Source organism: Phacochoerus africanus, chromosome 9, assembly GCF_016906955.1.
Source record: "Phacochoerus africanus isolate WHEZ1 chromosome 9, ROS_Pafr_v1, whole genome shotgun sequence".
NCBI classification, from domain to species: domain Eukaryota; kingdom Metazoa; phylum Chordata; class Mammalia; order Artiodactyla; family Suidae; genus Phacochoerus; species Phacochoerus africanus.
The window spans coordinates 66,097,958-66,111,826 of record NC_062552.1 but is presented as its reverse complement, the minus strand read 5'-3'; the positions used below and the strand labels follow the sequence as shown (position 1 = coordinate 66,111,826).

The 13,869-nt window shown below is 39.4% G+C and overlaps 1 protein-coding gene across 1 annotated transcript in view; it reads right to left on the bottom strand.

Moving 5' to 3' along the window:
- The window catches only part of LOC125136839 (uncharacterized), a 30,731-nt gene extending 16,865 nt beyond the window's left edge, over positions 1–13,866 (bottom strand). Inside the window, exon 1 of the mRNA XM_047797673.1 lies at positions 13,327–13,866. Coding sequence (XP_047653629.1) covers positions 13,327–13,651 — 325 coding nt within the window. The 5' untranslated portion in view covers positions 13,652–13,866. The remainder of the gene's footprint in view (positions 1–13,326) is intronic.
- Between the last annotated feature and the right edge of the window lie 3 nt (positions 13,867–13,869).

Here is a 13,869-nt window from a genome sequence, read left to right as displayed (position 1 = left end):
GCCTACACCACAGCCACAGCAACGTGGGATCCAAGCCCTGTTTTCAACCTATACCACAGCTCAGGGCAATGTCAGATCCTTAGCCCACTGAGCAAGGGATTGAACCTGCATCCTCATGGATACTAGTCAGGTTCATAACTGCTGAGCCACAACAGGAACTCCTAAATTTTGATAAAATTAGCTTACAAAGATATGATTTCTAAGCAGCTCATATATAATTTTAAGTACAATGTGACTTATCTGGAAGAAAAATAACTCTAAAAGTTAGCTATGGCCTGAATGTCAAATAGTAGCCTGCAAAGGACTACTAATGAAAACATTTTACCTTTTTCTTAAAAGACTTTTTTTTTTGTTTTGGCCACACACACAGCATGCAGAAGTTCCCAGGCCAGGTACAAACCAGCACCACAGTAGTGACAATACTGGATCCTTAACCATTAGGCCACCAGGGAACTCCTTTAAAAGACTTTCTTTTCTTTTTTCTTTTTTTTTTTTTTTTGCCATTTCTTGGGCCGCCCGCAGCACATGGAGGTTCCCAGGCTAGGGGTCCAATCGGAGCTGTAGCCGCCAGCCTACGCCAGAGCCACAGCAACGCGGGATCCGAGCCGCGTCTGCAACCTACACCACAGCTCACGGCAACGCCGGATCGTCAACCCACTGAGCAAGGGCAGGGATTGAACCCGCAACCTCATGGTTCCTAGTCGGATTCGTCAGCCACTGCGCCACAACGGGAACTCCTAAAAGACTTTCTTATATTGAATTATTGCTAGAGTAAAAGACCTCAAGGGGATTGCGTTTTTCTTACTGTTTTAAAATAGCTATAGAAGGAAAATGAGATTCTGAAGAAAATATCACCCAGCCCCATATCCCCTACCCCCCAAATCTTCAGCTGTTTTCAAGTAAGTTTATGATTTCTTTCTTAAACATAATAGTTCTTGTGCTGGGTGAGAATGCTATTTTCGTGTCACAAATAACAATTATAATTTGGATAATATTTCAGAGTTTGCAAAGTTCTTTCACATAAGAAACTAGGTCATTTAAGTATTACAGTATCCATGTGAGGAGAACAAAAAGCAAGATTACATTCTTTGATTTACAGAGCAGGTAACTGAGTCTTCTAAGGTTAAATGAATTGTGAAAAGTTACAAAGCAGGCCAATAGTAGCACAAGAAATAAACCTAGGTTTTTGCCTCTAAATAAAGGTACTCTTCTTTTTCACTTTTTCCACTCTGTGTCCCTACATACAGACATTCTTTCTCTGCATAAATTCTCTCTGAGCAATAGTAATACAAAGATATATTATTGACTAATACAAAGACATATTATTTGGCTCCCTGAACTAATGTAGAAAAGCCTTTTCATTCTTTTTTCTTTCCCACCTCTCTAGTATAATGTTTTAAACTGTTGCTTCAAATTATTTCTAGGGGAGTTCCTGTCGTGACTCAATGGTTAACGAACCCGAGTAGTATCCATGAGGGCGTGGGTTCAATCTCTGGCCTCAATCAGTGGGTTAAGGATCCAGAGTTGCCATGACCTGTGGTGTAGGTCGCAGATGTGGCTCTGATCTAGCGTTGCTGTGGCTGAGGCATAGGCCAGCATCTACAGCTCCAATGGGACCCCTATCCTGGGAACCTCCATATGCCATTGGTGTGGCCCTAAAAAGAGAAAAAAAAAAATTATTTCTCGAAGGAGGCAAAATATAAATTATAGAGAAAAAAATACAATTAAGATTCATTCCAAATTGTTATAGGTGGGACTTAAATAGCCTCTGTGATGCCTTTAAAATAATTTAAAAAACTGGCCTTTTTTATTGTATTCTTAAAATCTAATTAAATTTTCTCAAAGTGTTAATTAATACCTAAGTTCTGCTTAGTTTCCCTCCACAGATGGAAAACTGTCTGGAATTCTCTATGACTCACATTTAATTCTAATATCACTCACACCAGTGGTTTTTAGCAAGTTCTCTCTATTTGTAAATGGTGTAACTGAAGCAGCCAATCAAAATCTCCTTATATCAAACTAAGATATTTCATAGCCCAACTGCTTTGGATTTAATTCTGTAGCATAAACAGTCATGTTAAGAAAACATAGTTTTCATTTGGGTCAGCCTTGTAAGAATCATACAATAAACAGGGAATTTAGATCATGATCTATTACCAAATGGCAGGCTTCATCTATGCATCTCTAACATGACAATTGCTCAGTCTGGACTAGAACACCTTCGGGGACAGCATTTCTTCCACATGCTCAGCCAGAATCTACCTTTCCATATCATCAGCCCATTTTCCCAATTTCAGCCTAACAGGAAGCACCATCTTTAACTCTGTGGTAAAGATGATGTTTATGGCGTGAGCACCTGAAGTATGCTTAGCTTTGTACAATGCTTTTCAAAAATTGTCATTTAAAAAAAATTGTAACTGGGAATTCCTGTTGTGGCTCAGTGGTAACAAACCCAACCAGTATCCATGAAGATACGGGTTCTATTCCTGGCCTCACTCAGTGGGTTAAGGATCCAGTGTTGCCGTGAGCTACGGTGTAGGTCACAGATGTGGCTCAGATCCCATGTTGCTGTAGCTGTGGCACAGGCTGGCAGCTGTAGCTCCAATTTGACCCCTAGCCTGGGAACTTCCATATGCTGTGGGTATGGCACTGAAAAAAAAAAATTGATTTACAACGTTGTGCTAATTTCTGTCGTATATATAGCAAAATGGCTTAGTTATACACATATATACATTCTTTTTGTTTTTTATTTTATTCCTTTCCATTACAGTTTATCCCAGGAGACTAGATGTATTTCCCTGTGCTAAACAGTAGGACCTCATTGCCTGTCCATTCTAAATGTAACAGTTTGTGTTTGCTAAGCCCAAACTTCCAGTCCATCCCTGTCCCTCCCCTTCTCCCCCTTGGCAACCATAAGCCTGTCCTCCCTGACCATGAACAAACACTGTCATTAAATCCTAAGACTCCTATATGTGATACTAAGACTCCTATATGTGATACTATTATCATTTCTATTTTATAACAAAAAAGTGTGAGGTCAGAGGTTAAGTTACTTGTCTTAGGTTATACTAGAAGAAAGTGGTAGAGGTGGAAACTGACTGTAAATCTAATTCCGACTTTTTAGACTATATAGTCTCCCTAAGGGAGTTCAGAAGGTGGCTGGCTAGCAAGAGCTCTCCTATACCTTAGTCTTCTCTTCTCCCTACCTCTGCCATCTATCATATGGTTTCTCAAATGATAAGGGAACCATATCCTTTGCCATCCAAGGCTCTGATCGCTACTGCTGCTGGGGTATTAATGGACTCAGAAAGGGTGGTCATGGGGAAACATCTTAAATAGAAGATCTAGGAAGCTAGAGGAAGCTGAAAAAAATGAAAGATGGGAAGGGCCGAAAACTCCGAACCATCACAATAGATTTCCAGCTGTCTCCTCAGTTAAATGAGTTTACTGGGGAGTCAATCCCCCTAATTAATGTAAGCATCACCAGTCAAGGTGAGAGGTATTATCAAATTGTGTATGAAGTTACTCAGTTATTTTTAAAAGGCAGTATTAAGTGAAAACTCAACCTCAAGGATATCAGGTGAAAATGAGGGTTGGCCAACCTATTGATTCAAGTACGTTCAAGGGTAATCACTTCAGTTACAGCAGGGATTCTTCACCATGGTCCTAGTTAAGAGGATCTGTATATGGGCTTTAGGTGGTCCATAAAAGACCTAAGTTGCATGCTTGGTTGTATACATAAATATGTACACTTTTCTAAGAAGAAAAATTTCAAGAGATTCATAATAATAGCTAATACATGTTGAGCACTATATGTAAGGGACTGTGGAAATATTTAGCTCAAGAAAAGCTAAAATTAGTTTTAATATCTGCAGCAGTTGACAAATAACTTCTGAAAAGAAAAGTAGGATTTTTGTTCGTTTTTGTTTTTGGCTGTGCCAATGGCATGTGGAAGTTCCCAGGTCAGGGATTGAACACAAGTCACAGCAGTGACCCAAGCAGCTGTAGTGACAATGCCAGATCCTTAACCTGCTGCACCACAAGAAACTCCCAAGAGCAAGATATTTTTGCCCTAATAATGGCTATAAAACAGTCAAAAAGGCATGATATAACAGGATATTACTGAAATGTGTGAAAGTGAAATTCATTTGACATAAGTGTTTACTTTGTTATTAAAATTAAATTCCTCAGGAGTTCCCTGATGGCCTAGCGGTTAAGGATCCAGCATTGTCACTTCTATGGCTTGGGTCACTGCTGTGGTGAGGGTTCAGTCACTGGCCTGGGAACTTCCACTTGACAAGAGCATGGCAAAATAAATAAATAAATAAATAAATAAATTCCTTAACGTTATTTTTAAAGGCTGTGTAATATTCCACTATGTGTATATTACATTCACTCCTACTGTTATAAATTTAGATAGAGTTGTTAATTGTGAAAAATTGGGAACACTGCAACTAACATTTTGCCATATGGCACCTCTGCATTTATTTCCTTATTATAAATTCTCACAAGTACTTAAGTATGTTAAAGGCTTTTGCTAAATTATGTAAAATTTCTTTCCTGAAAGTTTACACAATTTAGTCTATCAGAAAAGAACATGTATTTCATTAAAGCCTTACAGCATTGACTAGTACCATAAAAACAAACTTTGTTGTTTTAATTTGCATTTCTTTAATTACTAGTGAGGCTGAACATCTTTTAACATGTATAATAGCTATTTCAGAATGTGTGGTAACAGTATGTTGCCTGGAAAAAGATTAAAGGTGTTGCCTAAGGATAGTAAGGTTTTTATAAAATTACATATGTAGGTGGGAAGGGAGTGAAGAAAGAAGATCTTCTCTAAAGAGCAAAATTCTTTTTTCTTTTTAATATGATTTTATTTTTTCCCATTATAGCTGGTTTACAGTGTTCTGTCAATTTTCTACTGTACAGCATGGTGACCCAGTTACACATACATGTATACATTCTTTTCTCTCACATTATCAGGTTCCATCATAAGTGACTAGACATAGTTCCCAGTGCTACACAGCAGGGTCTCCTTGCTAATCCATTCCAAAGGCCATAGTCTGCATCTATCAACCCCAAGCTCCCCATCCATCCCCCTCCTTTCCTTTCCCCCTTTGCAATCACAAGTCTATTCTCCAAGTCCATGATTTTCTTTTCTATGGAAAGGTTCATTTGTGCTATATATTAGATTCCAGATACAAGTGATATCATATGGTATTTGTTGTTCTCTTTCTGACTTACTTCACTCAGTATGAGAGTCTAAAGAGCAAAACCCGAACCATGAGGTTGCAGGCTCGATCCCTGGCCTTGCTCAGTGGGTTAAGGACCTGGCGTTGCCGTGAGCTGTGGTGTAGGTTGCAGACGTGGCTTGGATCCTGCATTGCTGTGGCTCTGGTGCAGGCTGGCAGCTACAGCTCCGATTAGACCCCTAGCCTGGGAACCTCCATATGCTACGAGAGAGGCCCTAGAAATGGCAAAAAAAAAAAAAAAAAAAAAAGGACAAAATTAAATAAATAAAGAGCAAAACCCATTCTTTAAAATTTTTCTACATATATTTAGTTAAACATATGGAGAAACAGAAGTCACCAAACTGAAAGTCTATGAATCAAATCCCACTTTTTATATTAATCAGGTTATCAAATCCCATTACTTTCTCTTTTGCATTCCACTTCCACTTTATTACCACTTCAGCTACCTCACAGGCAGGTACTTAGAGGACCATTACAAACTCATCATTAGCGCCTGGATTATCAGTTTCTTCCAACCATAAGATATCCTGCACACTATTTTGAACTAGTCTTGCTTAAACTTCATTTCATGTCACTCCCTCTCATTACAACTCTGGGATAGTTTTCTAATTTTCAATGTATCACTCTAGACTTTTAAGGCCCTCTATTATCGCCAAAGTCTAATCACCTTATTTTCTTTTTACTGCCACACTTGAGGCATATGTAAGTTCCTTGGTTAGGGATCAAATCAGAGCTGCAGCTGCTGGCCTATGCCACAGCCACAGCAACACCAGATCTGAGCTGCATCTGTGACCTATGCCGCAGTTTGTGGACCCTTAACCCACTGAGTGAGGCCAGGGATCAAACCCGAATCCTCATGGATGCTGTGTCAGGTTCTTAACCTGCTGAGCCACAATGGGAACTCCTAACCATCTTATTTTCTATTCTTATTAATCTCTAACATAATTTTTGCTCAAGACAGGCAAATCTCTTTAGTCGTTTTCCATATTTCTTCCTGTTCATATTGTTCCTTTCAACTGTATGACCTTGCTTTTTGCAATAAGGGCCTGCTAAACTTCACCTCCATGAAGTCTTACCCTCAACCTATGGCCTTCACTCACCCATATCCTTACCTCTAGTGACTTAAAATGGACAACTAAGCATTGGGTTATATTACTTCCTACTATTAATTCATATCTTACATAATTCTGAAGTACTTATTCAAATTTTAAAAATTTACTGAGGGGATTTCTTGTCCTAGGCAAGAAGGCCACTTTCCTCGCTGTTTCTCTACCCTTTTTTTTTTTTTTTTTTTTAAAGACCACATCCAATGAATATGGAAATTCCCAGGCTAGGGGTCAAAGCAGAGCTATAGCCCCTGGCCTACGCCAAAGCCATGGCAACACAGGATCCAAGCCACATCTGCGACCTACACCACAGTTCACCGCAATGCTGGATCGTTTAACCCACTGAGCGAGGCCAGGGATCGAAACCTACATCCTCATGGATACTAGTTGGGTTTGTTACTGCTGAGCCATGACGGGAACTCCCCTCCCTTCTAAATACAATTAAATGCCCTGGAAATTAATCAACAGGCAACCATAAAGGACTCTGAAAGCTAGAAAAAAAAGCTAAACTGTCTAGGGACTTCAGGACCGAAGGAAGGAAGGTCACCACGGTGAGTTCCCTCCTGGGTTTTCTTTTATTTTCCATGTAGCCTAGACTGGGCCCTGGAGAAGCCCACATCCCAGAACTACCAACAGCCATAGACTGAAAAAACAAAACAGAGACAAATACAAAGAAAAGCCTGCTCTCTCTCACCAAAGACCAAGCAAGAGGAAGAACAACAAAGATTACTGGGGAGCCCTAATCTCCACTCCACACCTGGGGCAATGACAGGCTATTGGTAACAATAGGGGAGGCTGCTCTTTCCAGGCCCTCTACCCAGGAGAATAAAGACTTCAGGCCTGAGGTCTCCCAGCCTCTGCCCCGTGGCTGAGAGTAAACAAGGCTCTGTACTGCATGTCCCCCTACCCCCACTAGTGGAAGGTAGCTCAGTGACATAGGGTGACCCAAGAAACTGTCTTTCCCCCTGAAAGCAACATCAGCATAGATTGAGCAGGAGTCTCAGCAGTGCCAAAAATCAGAGCAGACCTGAATAGTGTTGCAAGGGCACTGAAAACTAAATTATCAGAGCTATAGCCCACAAAAGCAGATCGGAACTAACAGGTTAAACATAAACAGGACAACTGCCTACAAAGATAAAAGATTTGACTAGAATCATGAGTCAGCATGATATCTAAAATATCCAGAATAAAATTGAAATTATCCTAGCATACAATCAAGATATCCAGGATACAATGGAAAATCACTTATACCAAGAACAGGAAAAATCATAATTTGAATTTGGCAATCCAGATGCTGATATACAAGTTAATCAAAAATTTAGATTCTCAGACAAGGATTTTAAAGCAGCCATCATAAAAATGCTTCAATAAGCAGTTGTGAATTAACTTTTAACAAGTGAAAAAAAAAACAGAAAATCGCAGCAGAAGTTATAGAAAAAGAAATAGAAATTATGAAACTGAAAAAAAACAAAAAAAACCCAAAAAAACCCCCAAAACCCAGAAACCCAAACCTGCTGGATGGGCTCAATAGTAGAGATGACAGGAAACAGCATGGCTAAACTTGAGGACAGATTAGTAAAAAAATTCACTCCATCTGTACAACAGAGAGAAAACAGACTGGAAAAAAAAAAAAAAACAATTAAACAGAACTTCAAGGCTCTGTGGGATAATAATAAAAGACCTAACATTAGTATCAGCATTCCAGAAGTAGGAGAAAAAATCTGGGGCTGAAAAGTATTTGAAGAAATATAGCTAAAAAATCCCCAAATTTTGGTGCAATATGTAAACCTGCAGATTTAAGAAGCTAAGTAAACTCTGAACATGATAGACCCAAAGAAATTCACATGACATTATCATAAATTTCTAAAAACAAAAGACAAAGAATAAATCATAAAATAAACCAGAGAGAAATGATTCATTACCCAAGGGAAACACCAGTTCAAACAACAGTGAAATTTTCGTCTGAAACCATGGGAGTGAGGAATTTAAAAATTATTTTCAAATGCTAGAAAAAAGTACCACAAACTGTAAATTTTATATCTGATGAAATTATCCTTCAGGAATGAAGAGGTAAAGACATCCTGAGATGCGTAAAAACTAAGAATTTGTTGCCAGCAGACCTACCCTTAAAGACTGGGTACAGGAGACTCTTTAACAGAAAAGGAAGAGCAGGAGGTTTGAAATGAAAGAACAAGAGGATGAGTAAAAACAGAATAAATATAATAGATTATCTTTCTCCTCATTAGTTTCTTAAATCCTATTTGATGGTTAAATCACAATTTTTTTTATTTTTTTAATTAAATTATTTATTATTATTTTTTTCCCACTGTACAGCAAGGGAGTCAGGTTATCCTTACATGTATACATTACAATTACATTTTCCCCCCAGCCTTTCTTCTGTTGCAACATGAGTATCTAGACAAAGTTCTCAATGCTATTCAGCAGGATCTCCTTGTAAATCTATTCTAAGTTGTGTCTGATAAGCCCAAACTCCCGATCCCTCCCACTCCCTCCCCCTCCCATCAGGCAGCCACAAGTCTCTTCTCCAAGTCCATGATTTTCTTTTCTGAGGAGATGTTCATTTGTGCTGGATATTAGATTCCAGTTATGAGTGATATCATATGGTATTTGTCTTTGTCTTTCTGGCTCATTTCACTCAGTATGAGGTTCTCTAGCTCCATCCATGTTGCTGCAAATGGCATTATGTCATTCTTTTTTATGGCTGAGTAGTATTCCATTGTGTATATATACCACATTGAGCACTATACCAGATGGTTTTTAAAACCATCTGGTATAGTGCTCAATGTACATAGAGGAAATACATAAAAATCATTTTTTTAAAGTAGGTGAGGGTAAATGGATCTAAACGGAAGGAAGATTTCAATACTTCATTCTAGTGATAAAACACTGATACTGCTGATGGTGATAAGTTACACATGTATACTGTAATAGTCAGAGTAACCATGAAGAAAACTATACAAAGAGATATACTTGGAAACACTATAAACAGGAACAGAACTCTAAAACTGTTCCATCAACCCACAGGAAGGCAAGAGGAGATAAAAAGAAATGGAAAAACAGGAGGAACAAACAGGAAAGAAAAAATAAAATGCTAGATTTAAGCTCTAAGACATCAACAGTTTAATTGTAAATGATCTAAATACATCAAACAAAAGACAGGGACTGGCAAAATAGATTGAAAAGACAACTGTACACTGTCAACAGAAACTGACTTTAAATATAATGACAGGAAGACTGAATTTAAAAGAATGGAAAAATATATAGTGCAAACATTAGTTAAAAAATAGGAGTGGCAAAATTGGATTAAGTTTATAAAATTAGAAGTGTTCAGTATATAGTTAGTGTTCAATAAAGATCTGTGGAGCAAAAAAAAAAAAAGTAGCTATGTTAATATGAAACAAAGTAGACTTCAAGGCAAAAAAAATTACTAGTGACAAAGAAGAACACTACATACTGATAAAAGCATCAATCCCTCAAGATAGCGATCATTAATGTGCATGTACCAACAAAAGAATCTTAAAATACATGAAACAAAAGCTGAAAGAAGAAAGATAAATCCATAATTTTAGCTGGGGACTTTCACACCCTACTCTAAGCAACTGATAGGACTATTGGGCAGAAATTAGCAAAGATATAGAACTGAAAAATATCATCAACCAACAAGATCCAGTAGATAATTTGTAAAACACTCCACTAAACCAAAGTAGAATACAGTTTTTTCCAAGTGCCTACAGACCATTCACTAAGGCAAACCATATTGTGAGTCATAAAAAAAAAAAATCGAAAAATTCTAAGAAACTGAAATCATACAGAGTATCTTCCCTGACCATAATGGAGCCAAAGTAACAGAAAGACAACAGGTAAATCTCCAGACACTTGGAAATCAAACAACACACTTCTAAATAATAATACTACAGTAATCAAGAGAGTGTGGTACTGGGGGCAAATAGAGCATCCAGAAATAGATCCAGACAAAAATGTCCAGCTGATTTTCAAATATGCAAAAGCAATTTAAAGGAGAAAGGGTAGCCTTTGCAACAGGTGGTACTGGGAGCAAATGGACACCTGTGGGAGGAAAAATGAATTTCAACCTAAACTTCAAACTTTCTAGAAAAATCAACTTGAATCAAAAATAATTAAATGTAAAACATAAAACCACAATTCTTTTAAGAAAAAAAACCCCTTAGATCCTGAAACTGATATAATGTATAATTTTTAAATAAAAAGGGAAGAAAAAGCACAGGAGAAAATATTCAGGATATAGGGCCAAAGATATCTTAAGCTTGACATCAAAAAGGAAAAATGGAAAACTTGGACCTCATCAAAATTAAAAACTTTCGCCTTGCAAAGACTCTATTTGCTGAATGAATAGGAGAATTATGGATTGGAAGAAAATATCTGCAAACCACATATCTGACAAAGGGCTTACATCTAGAATATATAAAGAACACTCAAAATGATGTATATAAAATACAATAAAGGAGTTCCTTTGTGGCACAGTGGGTTAAGGATCTGGCATTGTCACTGCAGTGGCTCAGGCTGCTGCTGTGGCTTGGGTTCAATCCCTGGCCTGAGAACTACCACATGCCACAGGCATGGCAAAAAATCCCCAAACAAACCCCGAAACCCCAAGACAGAAAATGGGCTAAGGACATGAACAGATACTTCATCAAAGTGGATATGCAAATGGAAAATAAGCACATGAAAAGGTGTTCAACACCATTTGGGAAATGGAAATTAAAACCCAGTGACATTATCACTACACAACTATAGGATAGCTAAAATAAAAAAATACTGAAAATGCCAAATGCTAGTGAGGATGCAGAGAAACTGGATTACTCAAGCATTCCTGGTGAAAATGTAAAATGGTAAAGCCACTCTTGAAAATAGTTTGGCAGTTTCTACAAAACTAAAATGCACTTACCACAAGACTTGGCAACTGTACTCTTGGACGTAACTGCAGAGAAATTAAAACTTACGCTAACAAAAATTTGCACATGAATGTTCACAGCAACATTATTTGTCACAAAGTTGTAACTGCCTGGATATCTCAGATGGCTTCCTCACTCACATGTCTGGTGCTTGGACTAGGATGACAGGAACACTGAGGCTGGATGGGCATCTTGCTCTCCATAAGCTAGCTGGGGCTTCCTGACAATATGAAAATCTCAGGGTAGTCAGACTATATACATAATGGCTAGTTTCTCCCTGAGCAAGCATTCCAAGAGACAGGAAGGAGAAATTGCCAGTTTCTTAAGTCCTGGGTCTGCAACTGGCATGGTGTCATTTCTGCCATATTCTTTTGGCCAAAACTGTCACAGAGTCAACTCAGATTCAAAAGGAGAGAATAGGAGTTCCCGTCTTGGTGCAGTGGAAATGTATCTGACTAGGAACCATGAGGTTGTGGGTTCGATCCCTGGCCTCACTCAGTGGGTTAAGGATTCAGTGTTGCGGTGAGCTGTGGTGTAGGTGGCACATGTGACTTGGATCCTGTGTTGCTGTGGCTGTGGCATAGGCTGGCAGCTATAGCTTCGACTGGACCCCTAGACTGGGAACCTCCATATGCTGTGGGTGCGGCCCTAAAAGAAAAAAGCTTTACAGAGGTAGAACTGACATGCAGCAAACTGTACTTATTTAAACTGTACACTTACTTAAGTTTTGACATGTATACAACCATGAAACATCACTATAATCAAGAAAGTGTACATATCCATTATCACTAAATGTCTCCTCTTGTCCTTTTGTAATCCTTCCTTCTCTCCAAACCCCCACCGACCCAGCCATCAGAGTCGTATTTTCTTTTTTTCTTTTATGGCCACACCTGTGACATATGGATGTTCCTGGGCTAGGAGCTGAATGGGAGCTGCAGCTGAGGCCTACTGCACAGCCACGGCAACACCAGATCTGAGCTTCATCTGTGATCTACGCTGTAGCTTGTGGCAACACAAGATCCTTAACCCAGAGTGAAGTCAGGGATGATACCTGAATCTTCACTGACACTAAATTGGATTCTTAACCCAATAAGCCACAACAGGAACTCCCAGAGATGTATTTTCTGTTTCTATAAATTAGCTTGAAATTTCCTGATTTTATATAAATCGGATCATATGGTATGCAGGTTTTTTTCAATATGGTTTATTTCGCTTAGTAAATTTATCCTTGCTGTTGCACATTAAACACTTTATTCCATTTATTTGTCAATATTCCAATACAAAAATACAGCACAATTTATCCATTCATCTGTTTCTAAATGAGATGCCTCCTTCCCACCCCTTTTCTTGCCATACTGTACTGGCTAGAAGCTCTATTACTGATGCTGGCTAGAAGTGATTAGTACAAATCCTTGTCTTATTCTACTTGTGTGTGTGTGGGGGGGGCACACATCTGGAAGTTCCTGGGCCAGAAATGGTTACAATTATTAAAAAATCAAGGTCCTTTCCCTTTCTCCCTTTTTCTTCTCCCTTTCCCCATCCTGGAAAAACTGCTAGTAAAGTAACGGCCCATTTTACAATTGAGAAAATAAATGCACTAGCTACATGTGATTCTGTCTGCAGGGTTAAAACTTCCAGCTCTATATCCTAAAACCTCTCTTGCAAAGGGCCTTTTCAGGTAGGATCCTAATGGTTGTCCCAAATATGTGGGAAGGCTAACCCCTCCTTTGATTTTCCCTTCATAAAAGGGGTTAGACACAAGGTGGCTCTAGCGGCTTGTCTGAAGTCTGTAGCGGAATCACAAACCCAGAGCAACGTCTTCCTGCACCCAATCCTACAATGGACTCAACCTGCCAAAATTTGAGATGTGCCCTCGTTGACCAGCCCCGTTAGCAAAGCGGAGACCAGCACAGCTACCCTATGGAAGGCTTTAGGCCTCTTCCTGAGTCCCCATGGTCGGCGCCCACAGCATATCCTTGCCCCAACCGCCTGCCTCTGGTTCTGATCACTTACGGGTAGTTCGCATCCACTGAAGCAGCGCTGGGAGGTCCGCCGGAGCCACCGTATGAAGCAGCTGCAGTACCGCCTGCCTCGCGGAGTGGAATTCCATGTTGAAGCAGAAAACAAGAGCAGGAGGAGGTTTGCATCGCGCACGCGCAGCCAGAAGAGGGTCCGGACACCCGATTCGACCCAAGGTGGAACCCGCCTCCCAGGGCTGTGAAAGTCCTAAGCCTCGCCCCCTCCGTGGAGTTCTCACGTGCTCCCGGGAATCCCTACATTCAATTGCACCCCCATCTCTCTTAATTACTCTCTTAGCTGGTGGTGCACAGCAAGTCATTTTTTTTCTTAAGGTGGCGCCTGGAAGCCCGACTTCTTTCCTGAGATGGCATCCCTAGAGAGCCTCCTATCTTAATACTAACTTTAATGCTTTAGTTATGGAGCAATAAAAAACGACTGTCAAAAACCTGCAAAGCAAACAACTCAAAAAACCCTTTCAATAAAGCGCACCGAAGGAATGCGGCGGGTGCCCCGGAAGCGGAAGTGTATCCTGTTCTT